The sequence below is a fragment of the Haliotis rufescens genome, unplaced genomic scaffold (assembly GCF_023055435.1).
Source record: "Haliotis rufescens isolate VD_foot unplaced genomic scaffold, xgHalRufe1.0.p SCAF_18, whole genome shotgun sequence".
Taxonomy (NCBI): domain Eukaryota; kingdom Metazoa; phylum Mollusca; class Gastropoda; order Lepetellida; family Haliotidae; genus Haliotis; species Haliotis rufescens.
The window spans coordinates 14,196,184-14,214,918 of record NW_025963868.1 but is presented as its reverse complement, the minus strand read 5'-3'; the positions used below and the strand labels follow the sequence as shown (position 1 = coordinate 14,214,918).

Sequence of the window (18,735 nt, the reverse complement as noted above, 5' to 3'; positions counted from 1 at the left end):
TACCCATTCCTTGATTGTGGGGTTCTAAGGTCATTCCTTTGGTACATATACATCTGTTTCCACCTTCCTTTAGAGTCACAGCATTACATTCATAAAGCAAAGAATTAATTTTAATCAAATATTTCAGGGCATATTTTCATATTAAATTTGAGCTCTGGTTCATCTCTTACTGGCCCATTGGTGTAAACAACTCATTGCATTATGCCTACGTACTATATTTTGTTATGAAATTGGATTTTTACCACATGATATAAGGTATGTTAACATTCAGAACACACTGAACACAAATTATGGGGTTGATCTGCATGCGATTATTTCCAGTCAGTTAGGACAAACTTGTAGTGGTTGTTACAGATGATTTGCCCAAAATGTCAGTTTTAATTATAGTTTCCTAAATTCCACATTTGAACGGAAATTATAAATCTAAACTTTGAAATATATATCTTAATGTAATATGAAATGTCATTTGTTAAATAACGTTTCGTGTTTAACATGGATTTGTACTGAACATAGTAATGAAAGTTCTAAGATAATTGAACAGATAACTACAATAATAGTGACAAAATAATTCAACTGCTGCATGTGTTTTCTTGTTTAATTTTTGCCTCGCATTGTTTTGGCGCGGTTCCAATCTAGGCTGTTTGGTGCCTACGTAAAATCTCCCAAGCAGGCAGTGGGCCTCCTTTAACAAGCGTCCATGGTTAGATATCTCTCTTAGGCATTTACTTTGCTTCCAACATGAGTAGGTAGGTCAGAACTAACGGTACATCGGTCCTAAGTTCAGTCTTTCTTCAACACTGTATTACTCTCATCTGATTTTTTAGAATATGTTAAGCTTTCAGTTATATGTTTGCACTAAATGGATGAACGAGTTGGTATCTCTACGTTACGACAACTAGATTCATCCATTATGGAGTTAATTACAAGTATAGTCAATAATAACATTAATGGTTTGCGTTAAGACACTAACATGGCAATGTTGGCATTTGACAACATTATCAGTGACATTTGTATATGTTTGCAACAACCTGAAATGAAAGTGTCCATAGATTCAAGATGGCGGCAGATGGAGTCGATTGTCTCAAGTTGCAATTAGTACATGGTGTGTATTAGCAAACAGTGACCTTGTTCGATTCATATTCTATCCACATATGTCACAGGACATTCGTTTTAGGTTCTGCCAAAAGCAGATATATTTGTACGATAATTTAATTCATCCATACGGTTTCTGCGGCTTGAGCGATACCTGAAGGACTGCACGATTATCATGACCGAAAGAATGACATTGTTGACACTCTCGTCACGCAGCACTGTACAGCACTGGTACAGGGTGATGATAAACTACTGAAATATTTATGGAATTTAACATGATGACAAACGCCTCAACACTGAATCTTTGATAGATGAGATAGAAGTAGTGACTGTTGAGAACTTAAAATTTGAGTCGCATTCATCGTATCGCGGCATTTTTGATTTTCCATAGTTCACGCAGGACACGCATCCCAGCGGCCGTTTACTAATGCAAATCAGTAACAAGCAAGTGCTCGCGTCATAAACAATTTCAACTTCAGGCATATGTTTAATATTGTCTCACCCCATTGATCAATGACTATGATATAGGCCATTTCCCAAGTAAATTTTCTCTATCGACCTGAATCGTCTGCATATTCATGGTAACAAATAAGGTGATGGAAGTGAAGTAGTCGGCACATTTTTCCCTCTTTGCGGCCGGCTGTTTTTAGGAGATAATAAGGGCCATAATGCCATTCTTAGCAATCTGTTCTTCAACAGTAGCCAAATGATAAAAAAACATACTGTTAGGGACAAGTAGAACACACAGAATGAACTAGATCAAGTTTCACGAGAATGTAATTGTGATCGTGTTACGATATTTCATTGGCTAATATTTTGCTAGTGTCCCAGACTGGCAATCTAATTTGGATACAGTTACACCAGTCAACCAATTCTCACAATTGTAATATTAATATAAAAATGGTGCTATGCTATTAAAAGGTACTCTGATGACTATTAGAATGCCAGGCTTTGTTGGGTGTACCCATGTTTTATCAATATTCGCACTTGTCGAGTTTCAGACCCGTGAAGATAGGGGTCAGATGCTTGCTGAAAAAGGCGGCTATGCTTTTCATAGGCGACTAGTGGAATTGGGTGGTCAGGCTCGCTAACTTGGTTGATGCATGTCATCATATCCCAAATCCGTGGATCGATTCTAATGACATCAACCACATCAACCAATTCTCCGTCAGACTTGATTATTTAGAGACTGCCGTCATGCAGCAGGAATATTGCTGAGTGTGGCGTTAAACAACAAAGAAGCTTGTTGAGTTTCAAGGATAACGGATATCTCTGCCCGAGAGTGTGGCTGCAACTGACCCACCTTATTGTCAAACTAGCTGTGCATGTTGGTCAACTAATGAAGCAGCCATGGTGACAGACCCATTGTAAAATATGCTATATGTTTTGAAGGATGTAACAATTGATCAACCATTGATTCATTGCTATTGTCAGTGGCTAACATCCTTAAAATGGTTGAGGCGCTCAATCAATTTAGACTGTCAGTAAGTACTAAGTACTGTCTTCACATGCAAACCACAATAGGCACATAATAATTTACCTCTATTTTCCTCCAAGAACCATACTAATGTTACTCAACATGAATAAGGGCAAACAAATTTGTGGCAGGTTTGACGTTAGTATTCAGGGGTAGAAACTAACATTTTTAGCTCACTAGTCCTTATAATGATAACATATAGCAAAACCCTTAAAAATGGCAAATTTCTACTAGTCCTTAGGATACCTTAACTATTGGCCAGTTTGGCAAGGACTACAGGACTAGTGCCAATTTCTAACGCTGGTATTACTGGCTAGTTTCCTTGTTATTAGAGTTTGTGAGTGTTTCCATCTTATATCATGCTTCACTATGTGATTGTTACCAGGTCCAGATAGACATGATCTCTATGTCCCAATCTCAGGTAAACCATACAGTGTTGTGTCACATATTCTCTGTCTTGTAGATCATGTAGATTAATGACTTCCTCTTGCGTCTTGACTTTTCACCTTTTAGGGTAGTGTAAAACACCTTTTCTGGGTGCCGATGAACAAAACAATCTTAGCGCTATAACGGTTTTAAGTATATGTTAAGGTATGGGACAACCCGTAAAGATTAGGTCTTCAGCAACCCATGCTTGCTGTAAAAGGTGACTATGCTTGTTGTAAGAGGCACTAACAGGATCAGGTGGTCAGACCGCTGACTTGGTTGATGGATGTCATCGTATCCCAATTGCTAGGATCGATGCTCGTGATGTCAATCACTGTATTGTCTGGTCCAGACTCAATTATTTACAGACTGCCGTCATATAGCTGGAATATTGCTGAGTGCTTTATACAACAAACAAATATTGTAAGAGAGTTAAAATCACCATAGCGCTAAGATCGCTTTGTACCCTGATCAGCACAACTCTCACTGTCACTAGATCTAAGGTCCCTCCATGTGTGCGGTATGATCCTGGTATTACTAGTATATCGGTATATAGAGAATCTCACCCAAGTGTCTTTTAATATCAAATATATCAACACGAGTTGATAAAAGTGGAAAAATTCCGAGGCTTGCCAAGGATATTTGCCACTTTTATCAACGAGTGTTGATATATTTGATATCAAAAGCCACGACGGTGAGATTATATTTATCATCCAACATCATTCTTCCAACCTTTTCGTAAAAAACGATGTAAAACGAATTACTAACAGCTTCAGTAGCAGAGCCATTAGTGATGTCATTTGATTGTGACGTCATGGTAACCAGTGATGTCACAATGGTCTGCAAATCATTGTGATGTAATTTCATTGCAGCGATATCTACAGTGTAGATATCGCTTGATCTCATCAAAGCGATAACTCCTGTCGGAGCCAGTTTTGGATGATAAATTGAGATTCCTTCCTTCCACGATATGTATCACATCATTTTTTCATGCTCGGTGTAACAGGTGATTTCAAATAGCTATTTTATCAACATGATCAAGTGTTTAATGTTATACACTTGCCAAGTACCTTCGCTGCACCGGAGTGTGCATCCGGGGCACCAAGATGGCTACAAATTTATCAAATTAGTAAACATTATGCTGTACCAGCATCTTGTTTTGTTCTATTCATGTTTCAGATTGTTTCTGAATTAAATTTATACAATTATACACTATATCGTGATACATATCACAATATGGCCTTGTGCTTTGTAAACTATTGTGATACACTTTTAACCTCCAATACCCATCCCTAATATGTACTAATATTTGTAGGGCTGGTTGAGAAGATTGATAATCCGAATTATCGTTCACAGGAAGAAATATAAACGATTATTGATATAGAAATTGTGTCATCGATAATAACTTACATAAACTATTGTGATGAAATGAAGTTCAATTTACCATGATTTACCCAAACAGACTTGTTATTGTCAATCATGTCAATTGCCGAAGATGGAAAGCCACTGTTTTGTTATATCTCAAATGTCCACAAAGTAATCTTTGTGAAAATGTGTCACTGCCCGCCAGTGGCGTGAAATATGTTGATTTCTTTCAGGACTATTTGCATACTTGCTAAAAAATTACTTCTCCGATTTTTTTCGATAATTGATCAATATTTAGTTGGTGATTATCAATCTTTGTGATCAATATTGATCATATTGATAGCCAGCCGTAAATATTTGTGACATACTATTATTACTAATCAGTTTATGAAACTATTTTATGTAAACATGATCGCGATGTGTATCTCGTGAATGCTTATTTTTAGAATTGAATCCTGTTTACCATGTTCATGTATCATGTTTAAAGTATACATATTAATCATGTTATTTGATGTAATATATATGCAGATATGGAAATATAATAAATTAATATTAAAATACCATTTCTCATGTTCAGGGACTTGGCAGATTTTCTGAAGATTTCTGTAATAAATATAATGGGACACAGAACAAACAACCTTTACCAATGTTTACTATGTTTACTCTTTCTGTTTCACTTGTAGCGATTTATAGTTAAACAAAGCACCCATTTCGTCAAATGCAATCAAACATTTTTAGATTCAATCCAAATTTATTTTCCTTACTGCTGTTGAAATGCTCTGTGTCATGTTGTTTTTATTCTTTATATTGATATGCTATTGGTTCTGCATGTTCAGAGTGTAGCCTTATAATTCCCAGCATTACCCAGTTATTTCACAGGTAAAATCAGATGCTATTTCTTGCATCACATCAACAGTGATAAACAATGAAAAAGGAAGTTATGATAACGTCAGTTTGACAGTCTAACATGGACATGATGGAAGAAAACATGACAAAAATTTGGTTTATCTTAAGGACACATGTATGCATAGCATGATTACATAACATATTTATCAATATGCAACACAGCCTTAGAATTTTTGAATTTTTTTTAATCCACATGATCATACCACTGTTGTACATGTTGTATTAACCATGTGTTTACCATGTTTACCCTGTTTACCATGTTTACCCTCAATCTCAGCACAGCTCAAGGTCAGATGGGAACGGTGATCTTGCCTTGTGGCTAAAGCATGCACGTCTCCCCAGGCCCAAGTTTGGGTACAGGGAGTGAAAACAATTTCCTGTTGTCCACCAAATTACACAAAGTCATTTTTCGAAAACTTGAATCCAAATCTGAAACAAAATAACTGTAAAACATATCTTTATGAACAATTATCAGTACATAGGACATAAAATTACACAAATAAATATGCATACTCCCTTAAACATGTTAAATTTTCATCGTTTATGTACTCATAATACCAAAAGAACATTAAAAAGTGAGAATTATTTATTTCAAATTTTGTTATATATTGCAGGATTCATATTTTGTGCATTTGAAACAAGTGTTAAATGTTTGGGCATCTTTTAGGTGCAAAATAGCTTGAGCTTGAAAATCATGAAAATTTGTATGTTCCGAGATTTTTCTGCAATAATCGATGAGTTACATTTTCTTGCAAATCTCAAATTGTGAGTCGGTCTTGATAAGTCCATCCCCCTGTACAATATCTGGCCTGACACAAGCCCCTGGACCATGCCTCTGTTTCCAGGTCCAAGGAAGCATGAACTGGGGATGTGTCTACCAGAGGAGGAGGCAGGCGACGTGCTCACAGTCGGACATCTCACCAAGGCAGTCACTGAACTCACCGAAATCCCACAGACATGTCAGAGGCTCATCTTTAAAGGTGAGTTAGTATTGTTTGATGCCTCTTTTACCAATTTTCCAGCAAGATCATTGCAGAGAACACCAGAAATGGGCTTCACACATTGTAACCTTGTGGGAAAGTGAACCCAGGTCTTGGTGTAACGATAGAACGCTTTAACCACTTGGCTACCCCACCGTCCCCCCTTAAAGACAAGACATAGCAATAGTCACTGCCATTGGTAATAATTGTTGGACCTCGGACATGTTCATCTATCTACGGAAGCCTTTTAGCATGTTTAGGTTCATTTGTTTTTTTAATGTTTTCCTCGAAATTTCAAGATAAGTCTGAATTTCAAGATACTGACTTGAAATTTCAAGATTCATAAGTTGACATTTCAAGATTCATAAGTTGACATTTCAAGATACTAACTTGAAATGTTTAAGATGTTATGTTTAAATTTTAAGATGCTAAGTCGAAATTTCAAGTTATGATCTTAAAATTTCAACTTATTATCTTGACATTTCAACTTAGTATCTTGAAATTTCAAGAAAAAAAGAAAAAAGCAAATCGCCGCAAAAGGCTTCTGTATCTATCACTTGACATCCTCTGTGGTTTAGTGGATACCGAGAGTGGGAGGTCAGCGGTTCGATCCCTGGACTGGTCATACTAAAAGACCTTATAATGGTACTTGTTGTCACCCTGTCTGGTGGTCGGCATTAAGGGGATAAAAACAAGGACTGGTTGTCAGTACACTGACACTGTCAGTCAGTATACTGTGTCTGAGTTTGGTATTCATATTAAACTGTGGAATGGTGGACCTTCACTATGAGATCGTGTGGTTAGTCCAGACTAGTACAAGCAGCCACACACATACACACACGTGCATGCACATCGCTATATAAGTCCAATAATCTTGAACATTATGTTAAACTCCACTTCACCTCAGCTAATGTTGAATATGTAATATCTGCCCATGACATATATATGACAGTAAGATCAGCCGAAAGCCAGTCCAGTAAATCTGACATGTACACAGCCATGGTTGGGTAGAGACCAGTGTGGTTCAAACATCATGAAATTTAACAAATGACTTAAATATGCACAAATAAAATTTTAGTTTCATGAGTCATGCGACTCTTGATTGTCATATTCTTAAAAGCTCACTTGTTTTTAATAATGCTCAGAACACTATTTTCCTGATATGTCATTGATAAGCATCCATGATTGAAAATGTATTTATGTTTCTACATTTTTTACACTAATCATGCTAATAACATGTATTACCAACAGGTCGTTCGCTGACGAAGCTAGATGAAAGTTTGTCATCACTTGGGGTGAAACAAGGCTCGAAAATTATGCTGCTGGGTAAAAAGGTGAGTGAATATATGAGTCATGGAATATCTACCATGTATACAAAGGACATTACGTTTGTGAGTCTGGATGTTTTCACTGGAAGCGTTGGGACTAACTATGCTGGATGTCATGGATCTCTCCAGTTGTAGTCTATAGGACTCTTGTAGTACATTGAGGGGTCCAGGTCATAAAGATGGGGGTTGGAGACTGGCAAAATGGGGCACACTTCCTTTGATTTTAATGAATTTTTCTTATATCATATCACTGTGCATGCATGGTCAGGCTTGGTGACTTGGTTGATTGTGTGTCATTGAACCCTGATGGCATGAATCCTTGCTCATAATATCAACCGACCCGTGGAGATCCGGGGTAGAATAGGTCTTCAGCAACCCATGCTTGTCGTAAAAGGCAACTAACGGGATCGGGTGGTCAGGCTCGCTGACTTGGTTGATGCATGTCATCAATCCCAATTGTGTGGATCGATGCTCATGATATCAATCACTGGATTGTCTGGTCCAGACTCGATTTTTTTCAGACTGCCGTCATATAGCTGGAACATTGCTGAGTGTGACGTTAAACAACAAACGAACAAACATGATGTCAACCACTGGATTGTCTGGGTCTAAGCAAATATTGAATGAACAGTTCCATTTATCAGACATGTGACATGTATGCGAGACAGCACATGAAATTGGTGCAGTCCACATTACTGGGTGAAGCGCTTGACACTAGTTAATTCAGTCAACGTGATCGGCCTATTCAACTGCGTCCCCAGCGAGTGTGATAAACATTCATAAAAATTAAAATTAAAGTGATATTTATTGTAAATAATCCTGCAGTTTCCTGATCAGGGATTGGGCCGTTGCGTCATCCTGATATGCACAAAAAAGATTACTAAAGAAAGCACCTTGTAATCTGCAAGCAGTAAAGTTTAGATATATAATTCTATTCAACAAATGTACATACTTACTCTTTTGTCTGACAAAATGTCACCCATGCTCTAACTCTTGCAAAATCCTTAAAAATGGCAAATTTCTACTAGTCCTTAGGATAGCTTAACTATTGGGCAGTTTGGCAAGAACTATAGGACTAGTGCCAATTTCTAATGCTGCATCCGTTTTTTTCCATTTCCATGGTAACAGCCTGAGTCTGTGGATATGGTGGATGAACAGAAGCTGAAGACAGCTGAGAAGGAACTGGGAAGACTGTCCAAGACCATGAGTGATATCAGTCAAGAGCTGGATGGTATAAACAAGGTAAGTGATATCACACAGCAGCTGGATGGTATAAACAAGGTAATAGATATCACACAGCAGCTGGATGGTATAAACAAGGTAAGTGATATCACACAGCAGTTGGATGGTATAAACAAGGTAAGTGATATCACACAGCAGCTGGATGGTATAAACAAAGGTAAGTGATATCACACAGCAGCTGGATGGTATAAACAAGGTAAGTGATATCACACAGCAGCTGGATGGTATAAACAAGGTAAGTGATATCACACAGCAGCTGGATGGTATAAACAAGGTAAGTGATATCACACAGCAGCTGGATGGTATAAACAAGGTAAGTGATATCACACAGCAGCTGGATGGTATAAACAAGGTAAGTGATATCACACAGCAGCTGGATTGTATAAACAAGGTAAGTGATATCACACAGCAGCTGATGGTATAAACAGTATAAGTGATATCTCACACGAGCTGATGGTGTAAACAGTATAAGTGATATCACACACCAACTGATGCCATAAACAGTATGAGTGATATCACACACCAGCTGATGCCATAAACAGTATGAGTGATATCACACACCAGCTGATGGTATAAAGTGTTAGTGATATCACACACCAGCTGATGGTATACAGTGTTAGTGATATCACACACCAGCTGATGGTATAAAGTGTTGGTGATATCACACAACAGCTGATGGTATATAGTGTTAGTGATATCACACAACAGCTGATGCCTTAAACAGTATAAGTGATACCACACACCAGCTGATGGTATAAGGTGTTAGTGATATCACACACCAGCTGATGGTATAAAGTGTTAGTGATATCACACACCAGCTGATGGTATACAGTGTTAGTGATATCACACCAGCTGATGGTATAAAGTGTTAGTGATATCACACAACAGCTGATGGTATAAAGTGTTAGTGATATCACACACCAGCTGATGCCATAAACAGTATAAGTGATATCACACAGCAGCTGATGGTAATGAAAGTCAAGGCTGCATTTATTGTGTTTTATTTCATCCAAGATGGCGGACATTTCCGAGAGGAAACTTTCTGTGTCACAGTGGATTTATTTCTTTGCATCCATATAAATTTGATCCAGATTGGACGATAACATTGCTCCTAGAGACTGAGAATTTTTAAGTGGTAAACAGACATGCCAAGTCTAAATGTCCGGGTTAGGAAATATTTATCATTTCTCTTGTCTGCAACAGCCATCTATGAAATGGTACAAACGGTAGTCCACAAAGAAATGTAACTAGTCTTTCCTGAATATGCTAGTCTCAGACTACTGTATATCGCTGTGTGTAAGTTTTTCATACCTAGAATTAGGGGGGTTTCAAGGGGGATCGCCCTATACACAGGGTAGCAGAGTTTTGGTGTGTTGTTTCCCCGAACACAAAGACATTAGTGTGAGCACGTAACACCTGAAATACCATGTTAACACTCCGTACTGAGTATGCAATTCAAGATTTCATTCAATATAGTTTACATTCAATTCAGCGAAATTCTGTGTGAAGTGATCAGTAGATCGCACAATTAGTTATTTAACAGTCATTAACAGTTAGGTTACCGCTACTGACACCTTGAAATGAACTTTAGTGGACAGAAAATGTCACAAACGCCATACTTTGACTCGGGGTATATAAATTAGCATCGTTATTGAAGGATTTACAGGGGGGTCGACTTATAGACGGAGTCGCTTTATAGATGGTGGTGTATGGTATGTTAGTTTTGAAGCCTGCATCCCCATGTGTTGCAGGGATTCCTGGAGAAGAAGCTGCAGCAGCCGGCACTGCAGAAGCTGAGGAAGCAGATCCTAGTAGCATCCGAAGCCTTCATGAAGCTGCTCGAGTCATTGGACTCTCTCCGCTTTGCAGAAGACAACAAGGGGTCGAAGATAAAACGGAAGAACATGGCGGACAGAATACAGGTGATGCCACTGAGAATGGTTGTTTTCCAAATGATAAGGTGTTTTTGTTTATTGACTTGGATTACAGAGTTACAAATGTCACAAATGTGGAAGGAAATTGAATTTGAAATTTATTTTTAAAAGAGGCCTTTTTCTCACCATGTATACTACCAATCCTACTGTTTTAATTAAAATCTGTGAAATAAATCAGTAAATAGCGGTCAAAGGTCATTCCTACCTGGGGCCTCGTTTCAAAAAGCGTTTGTTGCACTGCAACTTTTGTAATTCCCATGTTTTAACCTTGACCATGATCGCTTTGTGACATGAGGGCTTGATATCTTTGGTATAGTGTTGTCAAATATTGACTCCTCACCAGGGATTGGTATGAGAGGTTTAAAGTGCATCGCAATATTTTGCAATGATATACCGGTAATACCTCTTTCTGTGGAATCTGTCAAAACAGGACTCTGACAGTCTGTGCAAAACATTTTGAGTATTCTGGCATGAACATGTATGCAGGCACGCACACGCGCACGCACACTCACACACGCACACGCACACACACACACACACACACGCACGCACGCACGCACGCACGCACGCACGCACGCACGCACGCACGCACACGCGCACACGCACACGCACACGCGCACACGCACGCACGCACGCACGCACACACACACACACGCACACACACACGCACACGCACACGCACACGCACACGCACACGCACACACACCCACACCTCTATATAATTATTTCAAACAAGACATTGTCCCTATTTCACATCACCTCTTGCAAATTGAATTGAAGGATTTTTTGTAAAGTATTTATGACTGCAAATATTGTAATGCTACTCTACCATGTTTACGTCATATATATATATATTCAAAAACTAATAAATAATGATTTAATGATTTAATAGTAAAATTGTGGTTTTTTTTCCAGAAACTCCTGGAGCGCTGTGACGTTTTGTCCGAAGGTGTAAAAGAGATTCTACAAGGGTCTTCATGAGTTCAAATTATTTAGTTTTTCATATATTAGGTAATTTTGTTGAATTTTGTTATTTCTTTTTCAAACAGTGCAACTATACTTCATATGTCTATACCTGTTAAACATCATGTTCACAATTTTGTAGAATTTTTAGACACCAAAAAGTGCCTTTTTCAAGTCTTTGAATTTAATTTTTTTATTATTCAATTTTTAGGCGGTGGGGGAGGAGATGTTTTTCCTTAATTGATCTTAATTATTCTGTAAAAACAATCAGACATTGTTTGTTATAGGTAAATTAAGACATGATCAGCATGAGACTTTGGATCTCAATATGTTGGAAACATGTTCAATACTGTGAAGTGTTTCAGAATCATTTAAACGTCATTGATTTGCTCCCTTTGCCAAAGATTTTACTCTCCTACATTAAAGATGGTACCATGGTTACTGACAACTTATGTTCACCTTAAAGAAAGCTACTGGATAGTAACAAACAGCTATGGCCTTTGATTGCTTGATGCAATGATAAGCTAGCTGTCTGAGGAATGGTAAGCTAGCTGTCTGAGGAATGGTAAGCTAGCTGTCTGAGGAATGGTAAGATAGCTGTCCGAGGAATGGTAAGCTAGTTGTCTGAGGAATGGTAAACTAGCTGTCTGAGGAATGGTAAGATAGCTGTCTGAGGAATGGTAAGATAGCTGTCTGAGCAATGGTAAACTAGCTGTCTGAGGAATGGTAAGATAGCTGTCTGAGGAATGGTGATGTGGTGTACATCGAGGGCAGATCCAACATTTTTTTAAAGGGAGGGGTCCAAAATATCAAAGTCCTCTCAGTCAATTTTACTACCTACAGCATACTACATTTGGTTATCAATAGGGTGGCGGTGGGTGGGGGGTGTCCGGACACACTGTATCCCCCCTCTTGAGCCAGCAAAGTACATCATCACAATGATCAGTTTATTTCTGCATCAAGGATGTAGGGATGTTTCTTAGCAAATATGATATTGCACTACTCCAGCAAGTTTCAGTTATGGAATGGAAGCTATGGAGGATGAATCTGGAAGATTTTGGTTGAGTTATGATATACATCATCATTGTTCAAACTATACCTCTTGAACTTATCATGGTTACAGACGTACCATTAAAAGTATTGAACTTTTGTTTGAGAGGAATACCTCAAGATGTACAAGTAGAAACTGACATATTTATTTTCATCACAACACATTCTTTTTCAGGAATGAATGGTGGTGAAATCTTAGGCAAAATTTCGTGTTTTCTGGAATTGCTGTATTCACTGTTATGGGTGCCCTGAGCACTTAGAAAATTGGGGTTGCTTATCAAACCTGTACACAAGTAAAATTTGTTGTCAGAGATTAGAATTAGTTCAAACATCCACGAAAGTTAAGCGTTTTCGATAGTTTCCAGGCTGTTACATACCCTTTCTATACTGCTGTGTTTACTATTATGGATATGTAATATGCACAAGAACATATCCATTGTCATGTCAAGTTTTGGGCTTTGTACCAGGCGCTTATAAAGATTGCTTACAGATTGGTCCAGAAGATGGTCAGGTGGTGCTTTATACAGTGATTAAGGTAATTATGTATCAAGTGGTTGGTCCCTTAGGGTAATGATTCAATCAACAGGCACGACATTGAACACGGTGTCTGTTATGATAAACAAACTGAGAAGAGTTTTCTTAAATACAGGACATGGCATTTGAGTCCTCGTCAACAGGTATATTTTCCTGATAGTAATGAATATCTAGACATTATGTTGTTGTGTATTTGATGGTCAGAGATACATAGTTGTTCTACAGTTGTTTGGAGTACTGTCTGAGTTCTTCCTCACAGCATGGTTCAAGTATCTAGTCCACTCAATGCCTTGTACTCTGATGACCTTCGCAATAAAGCTGCTACCATTACATTGGCATTAAACGAGCAAATATGCAGCATAATTATATTGATTGAAATCCACACATTTCTACATCTCAACTAGGCCAGTACACTGTTTTTTCCCTCGCAATTTTTACCACTACGATGGAAGAGAAATTTGTTTTACAACATCCTCAAGTTAATGTCATTTTGTCAGCCATATTTATATATATAAAGATTTTTTTGTAATTATTAAAATATTACAAATTCGTTAAAATTAACTTGTACAGCATCATCAGCGTCATGGTAACCATCTCCAACACAATAGTTGGCTCTTCAATCACTGTTTTGTTTGGTGTTACCTTCACAAACAATGTTTGGAGGGGGATATAGAAACAGGATCCGTCCATTCATCAATAACTGCTTCAATATGTCTAAGTCAAACTGAGTGTGCACATCAATAAAGTGCCTTGTGGTAGTCAGAAATATTTCAGACTTTGCTTTTTGGAGTTTCCTGGCAACAGGTTGAAATAATGGTAGGGTCTGTGTGATAGTGATTCACAAACACATGCTTATGAATTGTACAAAGGACAGCAGAAATTTCTTATGATTATAGAGGGGTTTTACCACTTTTGTTATGCCCCTGGCAAGTCTGTCTGTCCATCTATCTGTATTTCGTTTCTGGAACATAACTTGAAAACAGTGAAGAAAATTGAATCCAAACTTGGTACCTGTAGCCAAGGCTGAAGTGGTGCCTTTTGCTATTGTGGGGGCCAGGGGATGATTGTCATCTTCTGATGACTCGTTACCCTAGTGTCCACTTCACAAGATGTTTATCACTTCTATAAATCTTTGGTGGGAATCAGGTTAGGTTTTGTTTTTCACAGCATTTCTCATAAACCATTCAATATTTCTTCATGAAACTTTGTATGCAGATCATGGATCGTATGGCAGTTCAGGAATCATCATTTTCTGGTATATATCTTACTTATGCTCTGTTTATTAAACAGAACCATCACCAATTCACTTGATTGGAATATATTTAAAACATTTTAAAAAGTTTTAATAGTGTATATATATACTTGCCAAATATGTCTTTCAAACTCAGATCTTCTGGTTGACTATGTCAATGTGTTCGTTGTGTCAACTACCAGCTGGCTGTCATGGAATTGTTTGTAGAAACGTTCTCATGGTGGTTGGAGATTGTTGCGTGCAAATTTCAGGGTTCCTGTTGTATTTTGATTGTGGTGTCTTTCATACTCAGTGATGTCATGATGATGATGATGATGATGATGATTATCATTATTGACCGTTTATATTGGTTACTGAAGGAAGGAACTTAAAAGTTAGTTATTTTATTTTCCATGCAAATTTATTAAATGGCAGGAAGTATTTTATGTCATATTTATTTTTCAACACACTGTTACTTAATGCCGAGCGCCATACAGATGTCCTGGCTAGCCAGCCAACCTGTATGAGGTTTACAGCACTGTGACTGGCCCATCAGTTATAAGTAAGAAATAATAAAGCTCTTCACAGCCACACTAGGTGTGGTTAAGATGAACTGGCAAGTCTTACGACTGCAAGAAGAGAATGTGTTGATAAATGTTGTCCAATGAACTGTCTAGTTGTAAAGGAAAAGTGATGTTTCTAAGTCAAGACTGACTGTAGGGCCAGTGTATGTCTGTAGGGCCAGTGTGATGTCAGTTTTCCTCTGGGAAGTCAAAGTATGACTGCGTGTCTTTATGAAGGACATTATGACATGTTATTGTTTTACTTTTTGTTCTTTATGAAGAACAGCTTTTTTTGTAAGTTTGGTTATTGTGTATTCATAACTTTGCAAATTTAAGTCATTTTTATTTTTCCTCTTTTAAACATTGGGCATTGCATTTACAAGTAATAAACTAACATGTCACATTCATGTACTTTTAAATGTACTAACATTATTTTCTTTGGACATTTAAAAAAAATATGTTTTTCATATCTTATTTAATGAAATTCGGTTTGAGGTTTATGATTGATTAAAATAATTGCACTCATCCACAATCTCAAAGTTGAAAATCACCTCCAGGTCGTACATGAATGTTTCTTATGAAACAGGTCTTCTGTAATTTCGAAAGGAAAGGTAATGGATCTGTCCCCAAAGAGATATTTTCATTTTGCAATATTGCATGTTTTGTGCAAACTGCTGTTACGCAGCATGGTGTATTACATATTGCATTGACCAACAGTTGGAACTACAAATACCTTCTTGCAAATGTGTTGATGCCTGTTGAATTTTTTTTAATTATACCATATTCGACGTAATAAGCGCCCGGGGCGCCCTCAAAATTAGAAATAGGTGGCTATTATTAGAATATAATTTTGGTGAAAAAGAAAACAGAGTTGAAAGATTGTAAATTTCGTGGTTTATGCTGACAGCCTGACATAAGAAAAGTATGTGCGTATCATACACGACATATATTTTCCCGAAATATAATTGCCCATAATTAAGGGTGCATATAACACACGCGTCTTGTGTACATTGATCAATCGGAAGGGGTGCTAATTGGGATTGTTCACTAGCCAATATATCAGCAAATAACTCTGTGGGCGCTTATCAGAGCGGGGCGCTTATTATGTCAAATACGGTATGATCATTAAGCTTAAAACAAGAATAATACTGTCCATAAATGTTTTGGAACCAGCCATTCAATATTTGAAAAGAATTAGTTGTCCAATTTTAGAAAAACAAATTGTTCACTTCATGTGCTGGATGCTCTGAAAATATAGTGTTTTGGTGCTAAGGTTATTTTGGCCTCCTTTCAGAGAACGAAATGTCTTGAAGTGCTCACTGAAAACATGTTCTGTCTCAGATAATAATCCCGTTAATATCCATGATGTTAAATAGTGATCCCTCACCTGCAACTTTATGCTATACACAAATCAGAATTTGATTTTGAAGTGAATGTGTTTGATGAAACAGAAATAAAGGTGTTGCAGATAAGAACTAGTGTATTTGTTTACCATAGTTCCTGGAGATGAGCCTTATTGTGAAGTGGGTGTATGAGCCACAATAAATTGTACATACATTGTATACTCAACTTGTTTGTTTTTGTGATCTCTCTTTGAGAGTCCTTGACATTTAGGAGTGGGTAGATCATGAAGACTTGACATATTGATGGAAAACCTTGTTTAGGAAATTTGAAAGCGCAAGAAAATTGGTTGTCAGATCTTTGATCAACCCATAAAGTGATATACTCCATATCAACATCAATTTTCTGTTACCAATATATATATGATCACATTATGATGTCTGTTTATTTACTAAGACACAATTCATTTCAAAATTCTGTTGCAATCATGGTAATATTAAACGGTATTATTGCTTTCCCCTGCCATGAAGATCTGGTTTTGAATAGGTCTTCAGCAACCCTTGCTTGCCCTTAAAGGCGACTATGAATGTTGTAAGAGGCGACTAACGGGGTCGGGTGGTAGACTCCTGACTTGTTTGATGCATGTCATCGTTTACCAACTGCATGGATCGATGTGCATGATGTCAATCACTGGATTGTCTGGCCCAGACTTTGCAAACCGCTTGCATTTAGCTGGACTATTGCTGAGTGCAGGGCTAAACAACAAACCAACAACAGAATGTTGTAGTAGTGAATGATATAGACGTCAATGTTATCTTCTAAAAAAGAGTCCCGTAAAGCTGTTAGAAGAGATAGGCACAAGGGTTGCTATATGTCATGAGAAAATCGGAATGTGAAACTAGAACATCGAAAAGGCCCCTTCTGAAGTTTCAAGTATGAATAATTCCTCGATCCAAGAGTGAGTGAGTGAGTTGGGTTTAACATTGCTTTTAACAGTATTCCAATTATATCGCAACGTGTCAGCTTAATGTGGGAGGAAAGCCCGAAGTGATGCAGGTCTCGGACGTTTACCATTTCGGTGAAACCCTCGAACAGGGGTATGGTGCTGACAAACCTAGAAACATCGGGGCGAACCGGGATTCGAACCCACAATCATAGGTTCCTGGCGTGTCCAAGGGACGTAACTCTGCACAGCGACTCGCGGCGCCTTAGACGACTGGGCCACCCGTGCCCTCGTTCAAAAAAACTATTAATAGGAAATAGGTATTGTAATGAAATCATGTGGACATATATTCAAATTGGAAAAGAACTGATTTTCTAAAGCATAAGTATCACATTCATGTATATTTTACCATTATAATAATCTGTGACACATTGGACAGCAGAAATAGAAATAAGGAGCATTATGGAAATATTAACACAGTCTTGACAAGCATCTCTCAGATAAGCATGCAAAGTTTCATTGATGTAACTTCAGTAGTTTTTGAGAAAACGTCGGGTCCCCATTGCAGCCACTATGCGTTAGGTAAAATAACATGGATCAAGGCTCTTGGCTCAAAGAAAATAATTTTACGGCACCATTTGTTAGCTCAGTCGGGACAGAAATCTCTCATAAGCATGCATAACTTCATGTAGTTTCTCACGAAACTTGTCCCCATTGAAGACAGGATGCACAATGCTCTGGGAAGTGTTTTTAAGGAACCAATTTCTTAACTCAGTCTTGACAAGCATGCCAACGTTCATTCATGTAACCTCCGTAGTTTCTGAGAAAACTTGTCCCCATTTCACGAGGTATGCACAAGCTGAAAGGCAAGGGTCTCAACTGTGTGAAAATATACCTTTCGATTTACGTGTATCAGGTTATCAGGTTGGTTTTGGTATAGCCTTTCGTTCAACTTTCAGATAATTAAAATAAAATATACTCCAGTTGTACCAAATGTTCAGCTTTTAAAAAAAATAGGACCCCTTTTTTGTAGTGTTTCTAAAGATAAGCATTATTAACCTATCGATCTTGCCTTTGTAAGTGATTCATCGACATTGTTGTTCTTGACCGTCTATAAACCTTCACTGATACAGTGAGCAAGATTTGTGCGAGTGAGTGAGGTGGGTTTAACGCCGATTTTAACGGTACTGCAGTTTTAACAGCGTGTCAGTTTAAATTTGGAGTGATGCATTTCGAAGTGATGCAGGTCTCAGACATTAATTACTTTGATAAAACTGACGAGCACGGGGATGGTGCTGACAAACTTAGAAACATAATCGGGGCGAACCGGAATTCGAAATCACCATGATAGATTTCTGGA

At 37.8% G+C, this 18,735-nt stretch overlaps 1 protein-coding gene across 2 annotated transcripts; it reads left to right on the top strand.

Moving 5' to 3' along the window:
- Positions 1 to 1,041: 1,041 nt before the first annotated feature.
- LOC124112994 (BAG family molecular chaperone regulator 1-like) lies at positions 1,042 to 16,653 on the top strand. Of its 2 annotated transcripts, XM_048398267.1 has the most exons (7): positions 1,051 to 1,102; positions 2,955 to 2,990; positions 6,112 to 6,246; positions 7,498 to 7,580; positions 8,703 to 8,816; positions 10,568 to 10,738; positions 11,666 to 16,653. In XM_048398267.1, the coding sequence occupies exons 1-7, from the start codon at positions 1,057 to 1,059 to the stop codon at positions 11,729 to 11,731; spliced, it is 651 nt and encodes a 216-aa protein (XP_048254224.1). In that variant the 5' UTR covers positions 1,051 to 1,056; the 3' UTR covers positions 11,732 to 16,653. The 2 variants fall into 2 exon arrangements, with proteins under 2 accessions (XP_048254225.1, XP_048254224.1); XM_048398268.1 differs by lacking the exon at positions 2,955 to 2,990 and having other exon boundaries at positions 1,042 to 1,102.
- Positions 16,654 to 18,735: the final 2,082 nt, after the last annotated feature.

What these genes read in the sequence shown, in the direction of transcription:
- LOC124112994 (XM_048398267.1), top strand. Translation starts at nt 1,057, where the DNA reads ATGGCGGCAGATGGAGTCGATTGTCTCAAGTTGCAATTAGTACATG. An exon ending in TCAGAGGCTCATCTTTAAAG is followed by an intron (nt 6,247 to 7,497) that starts GTGAGTTAGTAT and finishes TATTACCAACAG; the next exon opens with GTCGTTCGCTGACGAAGCTA. An exon ending in TTATGCTGCTGGGTAAAAAG is followed by an intron (nt 7,581 to 8,702) that starts GTGAGTGAATAT and finishes CCATGGTAACAG; the next exon opens with CCTGAGTCTGTGGATATGGT.